The sequence below is a fragment of the Meleagris gallopavo genome, chromosome 1, assembly GCF_000146605.3.
Source record: "Meleagris gallopavo isolate NT-WF06-2002-E0010 breed Aviagen turkey brand Nicholas breeding stock chromosome 1, Turkey_5.1, whole genome shotgun sequence".
In the NCBI taxonomy this organism is placed as follows: Eukaryota; Metazoa; Chordata; class Aves; order Galliformes; family Phasianidae; genus Meleagris; species Meleagris gallopavo.
In genome coordinates, this window is record NC_015011.2 from 2,673,522 (window position 1) to 2,686,907 (window position 13,386).

Here is a 13,386-nt window from a genome sequence, read left to right on the forward strand (position 1 = left end):
TAAACTGGGTCTGTTTAGCCTTGAGAAAAGAAGACTGAGAGGGGACCTGATCCAGGTTTATAAATATCTGAGGTGTGGCGGCCATAGTGGTGAGGCCAGTCTCTTTTCAGTGGTACGTGGAGACAGGACGAGGGGAAACGGACATAAGCTGCAGCATAGGAAGTTTCGCACGAATGTGCGTAAGAACTTCTTCACGGTGAGGGTGACGGAGCACTGGAACAGGCTGCCCAGGGAGGTTGTGGAGTCTCCTTCTCTGGAGATATTCAAGTCTCGCCTGGACGCCTACCTGTGCGACCTGGTGTAGGGAACCTGCTTTGGCAGGGGGTTGGTCTCGATGATCTCTAGAGGTCCCTTCCAACCCCTACAATTCTGTGATTCTGTGATTCTGTGATTTTCATCTGCTGCCTGAAAAGAGAAGAAAAGATCTCGCACCAAAGTGTTTTATGTAGAGTTGTACGTGCTAATGACAGTAAAGCCCACATAAAAGAAGCAACTGCTTCAAATATTAATTTGTCAAAAGCAGTAGAAAGCTGTGTGAGCTGCATGCTGGCGAGCAGCTGCTGGAGAGCAGAGTGCTGCTTTGCCTGGTGCTCGCTTTGCCTTTTGCGGAATGAAGAGCTGTGCTGGCAGCCTCTGCAAAGAAATGAGCTGGTTTGTTGCTGCTTGTTCCTCTTCGGGGAAAAGAGCGAGACAGGAGAGAAAAAAGAAGGCAAGGAGAGAGAGTGACAGATCGATCTGAGCTGGCAGACACCTATATTTCCCTATTATGGAGTTTTAGGGAACTCATCAGCATCCTACCCGTCATGCTGGTGCATCCCAGCCTGGATCAGGGAAAGGTTTTAGGTAGTCACCTTGTCACAGAACAGGCAGGTCTTGAGGGAGCCCAAAGTATAGAATGGCTTTGGTTAGAAGGGACCTTAAAAGATCATCTAGTTCTAAACCCCCTGCCATGGGCTGGTTGCCACCCACCAGAACAGGCTGCCCACAGCCCCCATCCATCCTGGCCTTTAAATGCCTCCAGGGATGAGGCATCCACAGCTTCTCTGGGCATATGTCCTCCTTTGGGAGGAGCAAAAGGAAAGTGCCCAGCTCCTCCTAAAATGCATCCTTGCAGAAATGCCTGAGTGGCTGCGTAGAGGTGGGGTTTAACACCCCACAGGCCACCTGATGAATGTGGTGAACTCTTTGCTCCCTTGTATGGACAAACCATTCTGGCAATGCGTCTTCAGTTGTTGCTGTGGCAACTGCTCTGTTTCCCTCCTACTCCCGTTTCCAGCCTCTGTTAACTCAGCTAGAGAGGTGGCTGCTGGTGGCATCAGTTTGGGGAGGAGAGGAAGCCCACCCCGCTCAAATTAATGTCTCAGGGGCATTAATGACAGCTGCAGGGAGGTCAATACTGGAGCACCAAATTGTTTCCCGTTTGTTGATTATCCACTCACTTATTCTAGCACCTGTCTATCATTAAGGGGAGGTGTAGTTTCTATGGAAACTGCAGAAACCTGCTGCATGCAAGTGATGTGAGCAGGAAGGGGACCAGCAGGAGAGGTGAGGGGACTGGGAGCAGCTTGAGGCAGGCAGCAGAGAGCATGCAGATCCTAACAGAAAGATTCTGCACCCTGTGCAGCTAAGATCTGACATAGCATTGCACTCATTTGGTGGAACCAGCCTCTAAGTAGCATGAGGGCTTGTATCATCTGCTTAGCTCACAGGAGGGTTTCCAAGTGCGTGTGATGGAGTCTGGTCTTCTTGACATCCTGTCCAGGGGGTGGCAGAGGGGATCCAGGAGGAGGCTGTAGTTGTTGGTTTGGATTGGGTTGTAGGTCAGGACTCCTGCTGGTTTGGAATTTCAACCCTTGTTCATTGTTTAAGCATTTTTTCAAGAAGCAGAACTGTGACGTGTTGAGGATACCTCCAGTTCAGAAGCAGTCATTTAAACAATTATAAGAAGAAATTACTATGGAGTAAGTTGCCCAGAAAAGCTGTGGATGCCACATCCCTGGAGCAGTTCAAGGTCGGGTTGAATGGGGCTTTGGACAAACTGCTGGCAAACTGGATCACCTAATTCCAATGTCCCTTATGGCAGGGACATTGGAAATAGGTCATCTTTGAGGTTATTTCCAACCCAAGCCCTTCTATTAAATTAAACGCGGAAACTACAGACAAGGCAGAAATCTTTCCCCTTGTTCATATAGGCCTGTTCAAGCATGGTAATAGAAGGAAATGCAGCTCAAAGGAAGTATCAGGCATTATTTGGGGCCATGGGTTTCACTTCAGCAGATGAGAGTTTCATTTCTAGCTCTGAGTTGGCTTGGGCACGTTCACATTTCTGTGCCTCTGCATCTCTCAAATCCTCTTATGATTTGGCTAAGCAATTTCTGTTCATAGGTGCTTGTACAGTACCTGGAGCTGTGGTCTCAGTGGGGGCTGTTCATAAGAAGTCTCTGAGCATTTGCAGATTGGATACTTTACTTTTGTGAGAAGCCATTGCTTGCACTGACTTAAACTGGTGAAGAAGATGGAAGGATTGTATGTGGTTTGTTCTGTTGTTTTTCTGGCTACCTTTTATCACCTCTGAGACTTTCTGTTCCATCATCCTCCAGCTGGTAGAGGAAAAGGATAACTTCTGCATTCACTTCTAGCAGGTTTTCTGATAATTATGGAGGTAGATTTGCAGAAAATCTGTCCTGATACAGGGCAACTCTATCATGTCTCTGTTGAGACTGGGAACCAGACCACAACAAACTGATGAATGATGGATAAAATCCTCTCTGTGTGCTGTTCGTCTTCCACCAGTACACACATTTTTTCACTTTGGGTCTTAGGATTTAGCCTCTCCAACCATGAGATACACTTGTGTAATTTCTTGGAGCAAGTGAGGGGAATTTGTTTGAATGTAAATGTGAGAGGCATCTGATACGCAGTACAACATGTTATTCATACCAGCTGGGCAGTTCATCTTTGTAATGCAAGATTATTTATCCCACAGGACAGAGTGATCTCAGAATGCAACAGGGTAATATTCATCTGTCCCCTTGAAATAACATCAAGAACAGCTTATGTTGTTTTGATAGCCTGAGTCAGTGCAATGCCATTGCAAAGCCTCAAGTGACTACAGGAATTTTTGGCTATCTGGACATCTGTTAGGACTGCTGATGATCTAGTCACACTCTGAAATTGGAGGGAAAAATTGTTACCAGAGAGGAAAGACAGTTCCCCTTTGCATGGGGTGATGGGTGGCCTGTCTCTCAAGAAGGAATTTTTTGCTTTTCTTCATTGCAGTATCATCTGCATTCACTGGTTTGGAATGTGAGCTTCTGGGACCTGGCCAAGGAGAAACATTGTCAGGATATTGAAGCTACAGATAAGAAGTAATGCTGGACTGTGCCTTCTGCCCTGACTGGGATATCTCCAAGAGGCTGAGCCCAGAATCTCCTTCCCCTGCCTTGTCTTTGCACACTGTCCATTTGCTTTGGCTTGGATGTTATCTCATGCTGTCACAGATCTCAGTGAGGAGGAGGGTGATAAGAGCCATGATATCACTGTCCTGACATTGTGCAAGCCAGGGTTTTATGATTCTCTGGACTTCTGTCCTGGTATCCGAAGGAAGCAGGATCACATCAACATGGTCTGTGTGTGTTCATCCAGTCCATCTGTTACTCATTCTCCTCTGTTGACTTCTGAACTTGTTGTCCATTTGCAGCCTAGTTGGGCCAAAGAGTGGAGCTCTCAAAGGTATTAAGTTCCTACAAATTTTGTAAAATATGGGAAGGTTAGAGAAGAGAATTTCCATTCTTTCTTATGAAAAAAACACTATAGTTTGTGCTTAACACTTTAACTAGACAGCAGAAATCCCCTTATGAGAGTGCTGCCGTGTGACTTCTTGTAGTTTCAGAAGGAGCATTGGTTGGTTCCTTTATGCAAAAATAATTTGTGGACAGAAATGTATGGAAAACCTAGTTTTGTTAAATGACACGTTGATGTCATTAGTAGTCATGTAGATGATCAGTAAGGAATACTGTTGCAATGCTGAAACTTTAGAGACTCGTTGGTATGATGGTGCAGAGTGTGAATATGCAATGCTTTATTATGCATAAAAGATCTTTAGAATCTCAGACGTAAGTCCTTGCAGAAGGACAGAAGAAGTCAAGCTAGATAGAAGAATGCGGTTTCATAGAATATAAATAAAGAAGGTAGACATTAGTGCTTTGTCAGCTGATTGTACTCAGCTGTTCTCTGCCTCATGCTTTCCGTGGCTTTGCACAATACAGTTTTACCATGTGTGATATCTTAAAAGGACTGGCTTACCTAGCTAGAGTTTTTATTTCACAAGTGTCACCCTCCTCAGTGCACACACTCATACTTCTTATGATTTCAAAACCAGGCATTTGTCACTCAGGAAACACCAGAACTGAGATTGCTTCCACATCTCTCCTTTGAGCAGATGTACCTACTGACACAATCACCTACTTTTATTTTCTCCTGTCCACACTCTCCATCCAATGACCAGAAGGTTCCTGCTCTCCTGATCATCACTTTTCCTTCTGAATATGTGTCAAAAAGACAAAAAGCTGAAGAAAAGCTAGCGTTGTGTCTGTATTTAAAAAGGATTAATGCAGAGCTTTGCTAATTATGGCAGGCTGACCTTGATCCTGGTAAAATAATGGACCAGCTGAGAAGGGCTCTATTAATAAAGTATTAAAGGAGAGTAAAATCATTAATGCTGATCAGCAGAGATGTGTGGACTGACTTCAGAGGCAGAATTGTCTTAGGTCAGGATCCAGCTCTCAGAAGACTTGGGCCACTTCTCAACACGGCCTGCATGGCCTTGGGGCATCACTTTGCTCCCAATCAATGGGATTCAGCAGTGAGCCACATGAAAGGAGGTTGGTTATCTTCATTTAACTCTGTATCTGTTCTTTGGTGGCCAACTTCAGTCACTGCTCACTAGCTTTCACAGCACTGAAACCAGGGACCTAAGAGGCAATGGCAGATGAGCGAATTTGATCTGATGGTACTCCTCCGTATAGCAGTGATGTCTGTGCAAGTCACCACTGAGGTATGTGGCTGCTAGAGTGGGCAAAGCTTAAACAGGGCCACATCTCTCCCACAGACTGAGCTCCAGCTTCCAAATCAGCCACCTTTTCCCAAGCACCAGAATCACTTGCAGTATCTGACAAAAGAAAGTTAGTTTTTGATCCTGACTGCGTGGAAGACTCTTAACTAGAAAGTAACCACTAGAAGTGACAGCTATGCAAGGACTCAATTACCCCTTTGTTGTCTCTGCAGATGTTTAGACTTTCCATAAATCCTGTTGCTTTCTCCTCATCAGCTGCCTTTAAAGTTCTGAGCATTTTCTCCCTGTATTATTACTTTTGCTGTGCCAATAAATAAGTACACCATCAATCAAACTAACAGCACTGTAAACTTAAGAAGTGAAGATAAAATATATGGTGCATTAAAAAATTCTTTGACTGGGTAAGCTTTTTGTAGCTAGTTTGATTGCTGCTGGTGCCGATGTAAATTTGGGGGAAATATGTCCAGAAATTTATGAAGCTTGGAGTCCTGCCTGCAAAACATTGACCTGATTCCACTTTATAACCTAATAACGTTCCCCGGCACTGTTCGTGTAAATTTTAAATATAATTTTATGATGCTAGGAATTAGTGGTGTAATAATGTAAACACAACATGGACTATAACTCACCCTTTTGCTCCCGTATTGCCAAGCGTGTGGCTGCTTTGTTCTCCAAATTACCGTGGCCCTGGGAAGTTGTGTGAGAGTTTAAAAGTGATTCATCGATGGAACCAACTTGTCATCCAAAGCTCTCTGCAGCAGTGCAGGGCAGCTGATAAAGGAGTGACTGATTTTGCTTGGGCAGCTCTGACCCAGGACGACTGTATCAAGGTGCAAGAAAGAAATTCAGGCAACATATTGCAGGCAGTCCCTCCTGCTTCTCATACAGCAACGTGATGTTTTCCTGCTTTTTATCTAGGAGAAATCTGATTACTCCAAAATCAATGGCAAAAAGTCTTTTTGTGTATACGATTTCTTTCATTTTTTCCTACTTCTTCTCATTCCTTTCTTTTCTCTTTCCTTATTGTTGTTGTTCATTGGTTTTGTTTTGATTTTTTAAATGATTTTTAATGTAATCTAAGAAGCAGGGCATTCAGATGCTGTGGCCTAGATATTTTTTTTAAGAACCAATCCATATCTCAAATCTTATCTTACTAGATTGATTACAATACAGAGTGGTGGGTGAAAAAGCCATTGCATTGCATCTTAGTAGAACAGATGGATTAAAAAAATAATTATTATTTACATAACACATGAGTAAATAACAATCTGAGTATCACTTCTTGTGGGATCCAAAAGGTCTTGAGCAAGGAATAAACAGTTCCCAGTTCTCAATTAGATCATGTGATAATGTTGATATTGTTGATAATATATATATATTATATATATAATGTTGATATTTGGAAAAAAATCTTTTCAGAAAGAGGGGTGAGGCATTGGCACAGGCTGCCCAGGGAAGTGATGGAGTCACTGTCCTTGATGGCGTTCAAGAAAAGGATAGATAAGGCACTGAGGGATATGGTTAGTGGGCATGGTGGGGATGAGTTGATGGTTGGACTTGATGAGTCGTGGTGGTCTTTCCAACCTTACTGATTCTGTGATTTTATGTTTCTTTTGGACGAGATGGCTTAGACAAGCACAGAGATGGCTGTTATGAACAAAGGATGTATAAAGGAAAGTTTTATTAACAAAACAAACAAGCAACAACAACAAAATGACAAACAGCAGCAACAACAAAATGACAAACAGCAGCAACAACAACAAAATGACACTGAGAATGAAGAACTGGAATTGATGTCAGGAAGAAAAGTGAGCTAAATGCATTGAGTTTTAAAGTGAAGGAACTGATGCTGGATATCTGGATCTGGATAATGAGAATTCTCTTTTGGGCCAAAAAAAAAAAGACTGAAAAATAGTTTTGAAGAGTTAGCTTTCTCAGCAAACATGCCTACGGAGCAGTCAGCAAAAGGTGGGCTCTAGTTTCCTCTCAATGCCACCAATGATCACGAGGGAGCAATATGAAGCAAAAATATGAAAGCTTCCCTCATTTAGATGCTCTGGATGAATCATACAATCATAGAATCACCGAAGTTGGAAAAGACCTCCACCATCATCCAGACCAACCATCCACCTACCACCAATATTTCCCCAGTAAACCATGTCTCTTAGTACAACATCTAAATGTTTCTTGAACACAAGAAGTTGCATGGGAGAAGACAGATTAACTGAGAGCCCAGTGAAGGGCACAGGCTGCTAATAGATGGATGGATCATTGTGAAACCCTCGTTTCCTTACAGGATGTTTGCATTTCAGAGAATTATAAAATGGCTTGAGTTGGAAGAGATCTCAAGGATCATCAAGTTCCAACCCCCGTGCCACAGGCAGGGTTGCCAACCCCTAGATCATGTGCTTGATTAGATTGCTCAGGGCCCCATCCAACCTGGCCTTAAACACCTCCAGGGATGGGGCATCCACAACCTCTCCTGTTCCAGCATCTCATCACTCTCTCAGTAAAAATCTTCTCCCTGACATGAGAAAGTAAATCAAACTCATTTTCCTTCAGAAAATGGAAAATGCTTTGGTGAGATCTGGGCTCATGGTACTGGCCAAAAATAGCAATACTAAAACTGTACTAAATAATTTTAGGAGCAACCCCTTGCAATATGTCATGATCTACATGTTTCGTACCTGGGAAACGATGATAATTCAGTATTTCTGATCCGTCTCCAGTTTTGACTATGAGATAAGATGATGAGATTCTCAAGAAACCATAACTAGGCATGTATGGGGCACTGTAAAGGAAGCAAAGCAATTAGCTCAGGGCTAAGACCACACAGCCTCTGAGAGATTTCATCCCTCTCTTCAGCAGACTCTTGTTGAATGCATCTCTGGATGCATTCAAGGCCAGGCTGGATGTGGCTCTGGGCAGCCTGGTCTGGTGGTTGGCAACCCTGCACACAGCAGGGGTGTTGAAAATAGATGATCATTGCGGTCCTTTTCAACCCAGGCCATTCTATGATTCTATGATTCATGATGGCACTTCACTGGGGACTCACTCAGGTATAGCAGTGATGAGGGCTGTAACACTTATATGAAAGAGAAGGAGACAGGGGGCTCTCATATTACTGAGACTTCGTTACTTCTGCTATAGCAAAACACATTTGCAGGCATTCTATGTGGAGTTATAAATAAGGAAAATTAAACTAGCAACAATCCAATGAGTGCAGCTCATTTCTTCTGGTGTTTTCACTACAAAAGCTCTCTGACTTGGTAACTGGCAAAATTTGATGATTTGAGGAGTGCATAACTGCTGATATGAGTAATTGGCAAGGGTGGAGGATATTATTTTTTAAGGGTTGACTCATTTGGAAGCATTTAAGGAATAGAATGAAGCTACACACACAAAATTAATCAACAAGAGTCAGTTTTCACATATGCCCTGCTACAGATTAAACTGGATTTTAGCTCTTCTGGAATCTGAACCAACTCCCCTTACAGGGGAAGGCTTAATTTATTATATCCCAAAGACAAATGGGATGGAATTGTGCCTTTCCTTTATATATACTTTGATAATGGGTGCATTTACTTCCCATCCATGATGTAAAAAACTGCTCTTCCAGCATAGGTGATGCACACTGCAGAGAAAAGACAAAGAGAAATTGATCAAAATTGGTAAGGACCCTTCTGCTTGCTTCCTGCAGCAGGGTCATTTCAATGTACCCTCAAATTTATAATCCTGAGCAGGCACCCAGAGCTGACTGGGCAGGGCTTGTCACAGGCTACAAAATGAGTTCAGTGTTTGAATTTGAACCCAGAGCCTAGTCCAAGTTCTTAGCTTTTATGCAGCACATCACCTAATGAAATTGCCTTTTTCCCCCCGTTTCAATTAGAAAGAACATTAGGTCAATCAGATAAAGCCACATTGGGAGGATTTCCTCTTTATGGCGCTTGCCTCTTCAATTATCTATAATGAACTTCCTCACAGCACTGCAAAGCTTTTTATATGCAAACGAATCCTGTTTTGGGGCTGCCACAATCACTGCTTGTTAATGAACTTGAAACAAGTGTTATCGGAAAGGTTACAGCACCAGTGGTGGGGGGAACGGGATAAAGCTAAACAAGAAAGACCAGCCTGCAGAGCTGGGATTGGCCTGCAGGTAACATAGTTGACTATCTTCAACCCCCGTCCTCCAGTCCCCTTCAAAAGCTTTTCTGTTTGACAGACATCAGGCAAAATGCCCACTCTTGGGACATGGCTGCTCAGCAGCAGATAGGGCTTTCCCATCCTCCTGTCCCACTGATTCACTCTGCCAATGCGTCTCTCTCAACCACTCTAGCTGGGGAAGAAAATAATGAAGAAAATGGTGCCAAGGTCTGTTCTTATGCCCAAAGAGAGAAAGGGAGCTAATTTGTAGACTCTGGAACATGTTGAGTAGGCAGGAGTGTGCAAGGGAAAATTTGGAGGTGTGGAAGACATACGGTCCCAAAAGGTATTTACATATGGTGTCAGGTGGTGGGATCACAACTGGACACTCTTACACTTACACTGGGGTGGTCTTTCTCCTACCCTCTGGGCTGTTATTGGGCTATATCACACAGGGTTAGGTTATGCATCACTTCCTAAAGCTGAATAGCTACTTAACCCTGCAGCTAACCTACATAAATGCCTCGATAGGATAAGAGCATTGAACCCAAGGCTAGAAGGACTTTCTACACTGTCAATCATTGTCCTCCTGTTAAGAGAAACACTTCTGTGGAAGTTCAATTATTGTATCTCAGCATTAGTAGTTCCCTGGGAATATTTTGTCATGGCGCAGGACAACAGCAAGAGCAGGGAGTGTTGGAACAAAATGTAGCTCCTCAGGGATTCCTGAGTGTCTAACCAAACCTTCTTCTCCACTGCTTCTGTCTTTTATCTTGTGATGGAACACAAAGTTAGTGAAGTGCTGCACAACACCAGAACTCCAAGACAACAGAGAAACACTGTGTTAGAACTCATCACTGTGCAACCAGACCCAAGATAATTCACCTTCATCATGCTCCAGTGACTGTGTGCTGGGCTGTCCATGTTCTGATGTTAGCCTGAGCAAGGCAAATTGAAATCCATCGGTAGTTGTCAAGTACTTATACCATTAGCATCCACCAGTAAGCAAAGATAAGAAATCAGGTTGCCCCAGAGCTCTTAAATCCCCAGTGGCAAAGACAGACAGACACTCTTTGGGGACTGAGGAAGGCTTCCAGACTTCATTACAGCTGCGTGCTGGGTGGATGCTGGATTTTCTTCCTGCCCCTGGCCGTGGATCAGCTCACACCCACAGTGTGATGATTGATATCTCTAGTAATTCTGTTTCTGGTTGGTCTGAGTGCAGATGTTACACGTCTAATCCATTTCTTTATCTTCCTAAGCTGTTTGCTTCAGTGAGATGTTTCCACCATCTGCTCTAACAAGCTCCCAGGCTCTCATAAGCCATAAATTCCACTTCCAAGCCCTTAAATTCCTTTTCTTATTCTTCAGCCCTGGATCAGTATTTATATCCTCTTGTTGTCCACTGTCACAACTACAGGTTAAGCATGTATCTGTTTAGGTAGAAGTTCTCCCTGTCTCTGCTTGTACCATCTGAATCTGACTAGGGTTGCTCTTGGGATGGCGATTGTTTAAGGAATCCCATTTTACATAAAAATGTCTTGGATTATCAAGAAAAACACTGCAGTAATTTCCGAAAGGGTTGATAGCTTCCAGTGGTCTAATGGTGCCATGAAGAAGCAGTACTTTGCTGCTGTAAGTAAAGCTGTACAAATTCATCTCACTTCAAATATGGCCTTCTCCAACACAGATTTGGGTGCCCAGCCTGCTACATGGCTGAGTTAGCCACATCCACCAAGCACTGAGCCTTTTTGGAAATAATTGCTGATCTTTCCTAATCATATTAAGTAAGAATTGTTTCTTGAGAAAATAATATAGGTATTATTTTATATATAATAAATATTCTGTCCCTTTCTAAGCCAAATCAAATTATCTTTTAAATAGCCCAGACTCTGGTTTACGGTGTCATGCTTGAGCTAGCTGGAGCTGTGCCTTTTGCACAATGGCACATTGGTTTTTGTGGTGGCAGGGAGTTATGCTGTGATTTTGCTTTCTTCACTTCTTGTGCCATGGCATCGTGACCAGGCAAAGTACCTGGAGGGGGCAGAACTGCTTTTCTACTACCGCATTAATGGAGCAGGTATTAAGAAGCACCAGAAGTAGCATTCTTGAGTCATGAAGGTCAAGGGTCTCCAGTGAGAAAAAGGAGATGGGAAAAGTCTGTAAAAACACTCCTTCCTCACCTGTTTATCTGAGCCTCCTCAGTAATGCCCCACAAACCCCTTATAATAGGCTGAAATGGAGGGAGGCACAACAGCTTTGTAAAAGTGAGAAGATTGAGGACTCCACACAGGTTTGGGAAAATCACGTGTTGACTTATTGCATGGTATTCTTTCTCCCCAGGACTGTCCACAGCTGCTGCAGGCTGAGAAGATCCTGGTGCCAGTGGAAGTGATCAAACCGATCACGCTGAAGGCCAAAAACCTGCCCCAGCCACAGTCTGGCCAGCGAGGCTACGAATGCATCTTGAACATCCAAGGCAATGAGCAGCGGGTGCCCGCCTTGAGGTTCAACAGCTCCAGCGTGCAGTGCCAGAACACTTCGGTGAGGAAGCCCTGCTGCCTGTGGCATGTCTGGGAGGGCAAAGGAGGACCGTGAGTGCCTACAGCACTGTCCTCATGGGATCTGGTGTTGTGCTGAAGCCTTGTCTGTCTTCCCAATTCCAGCTAAAGTCAGGGGAAGACTGGTTGGTAGATTGCAAACTACCTCTTTTGCTCCTTAAGTTTGGCTTGCTTTAACCAACAGTAGTGCTACATCCTTGGATCCCTTGGATTTGGCCATGCTGGAGCTCCTTAGCCACAGCCAATATACATTATCGCATGGTTAAACTACCTGTACTCTGACAGTGGCACATCCTTATCTGTATTCAAGATGGTTTCAGAAGGAACAAATGTTAAAGTCAACACTGATAATTAATGTTATTAAATGAGATAATTGGTGATAGCCCATAAAAATCCACATAAACAGTTTAACAGGCACCAGCAATGGGTCCAAGATAAGTTTGAGCCAAACCTTCCCCGCCCACTGATCCACCCCATGACCTCTAGTTAATCCCTTTAACATCTCCATTTCCCTATTTGCAATGCAGAGCCACTAAATCTCCTCACCAGAGCCCTCTGTGAGTCACAGTGGTGCTGTCACTACAGAAATACCAGTCCTTGGGGCAAACACTGGCATTGCTGCCAGGAGCTGTGAGTATGTGTGATGGTGGTCTCCTAACACTGCTTCTCCAGAGGTTTCTTCATCAGATTCATGCCTCCTAGATGTGCATTTGAGTCATTCTCATTGCTATTATGAGATGATTTATTAGCCAAAGAGCTAATTACAGGCTTTAGCCACTTCACTGCAGCTCTGCCACTCCATGCCGGGCAGGGTTTGTTAAAATCCATCACAACATATTCTGCTGCATTAAGCAGTGTGCTGAAGATTACAGGCAGTTCACACATTTCATCTGGCATAAACAGGGTGATTTTAAGTACAGTCGGGCTAAGTGAGGGACTGACTGCCTCAACAGTCCTAGAGAGTCTCTTTCAGCCTCCTAGTTTGTATTATTCAATAATTTAACTTGATTTTGAGACATAATGGTGACCGTTCTCATACTACCTGCACGCTTCAAGTGGCTGCTAGTACATTGGACCAGAGAATTTGGATTCACTGAATTCCTGGATATATTTGCTAATGGTATGCCAGAATGCTGTGTCAACACTGTGTTGATTTTTGCATTTGTTTTGCTGCCAGAGCACTCTACTCCTAAACTGTGCAGCGTGGCAGGACAGAATGTCACACCTATGTCAAAGCAGTCTCTGATCTCTCTGATGAGCATTGCCTGTAGTATTCCTTTCCCTTATTAGATGATGTCTCAGGTGGGCTTCTGTCTTCTCAATGGGGATAATCTTATTTTGGACTAAACTCATCTCTTTGTTCTCCTGCATCATCTGTCTTCTTCTCTCTTCCTCTCTTTCCTTCTTTCTTTTCGCTTCTTTTCCCCTTTCTGTTTTCTCCTCTCCTCTCCTCTCCTCTCGTCAGTGTAATTTCATTTCTCTGACTCAAGTGTCTTTTTACTCTCTGAGAAACATTTTATTGCTGTTCTGAATTTACTAGGCAGTAGGAAAAAAAGAGATACAGAAGGGAGAACCAGACAAAAGAAAGAAACATTCACACAGGCACAA

At 43.6% G+C, this 13,386-nt stretch overlaps 1 protein-coding gene across 2 annotated transcripts in view; it reads left to right on the forward strand.

Annotated features, from left to right (window-relative positions):
- PLXNA4 (plexin A4) overlaps positions 1-13,386 on the forward strand; it is a 429,864-nt gene that overhangs the window by 332,824 nt on the left and 83,654 nt on the right. For both annotated transcript variants that reach the window (XM_003201828.4, XM_019614671.2), the window contains one exon: positions 11,561-11,761. In XM_003201828.4, the coding sequence (XP_003201876.2) occupies positions 11,561-11,761 (201 nt within the window). The remainder of the gene's footprint in view (positions 1-11,560; positions 11,762-13,386) is intronic.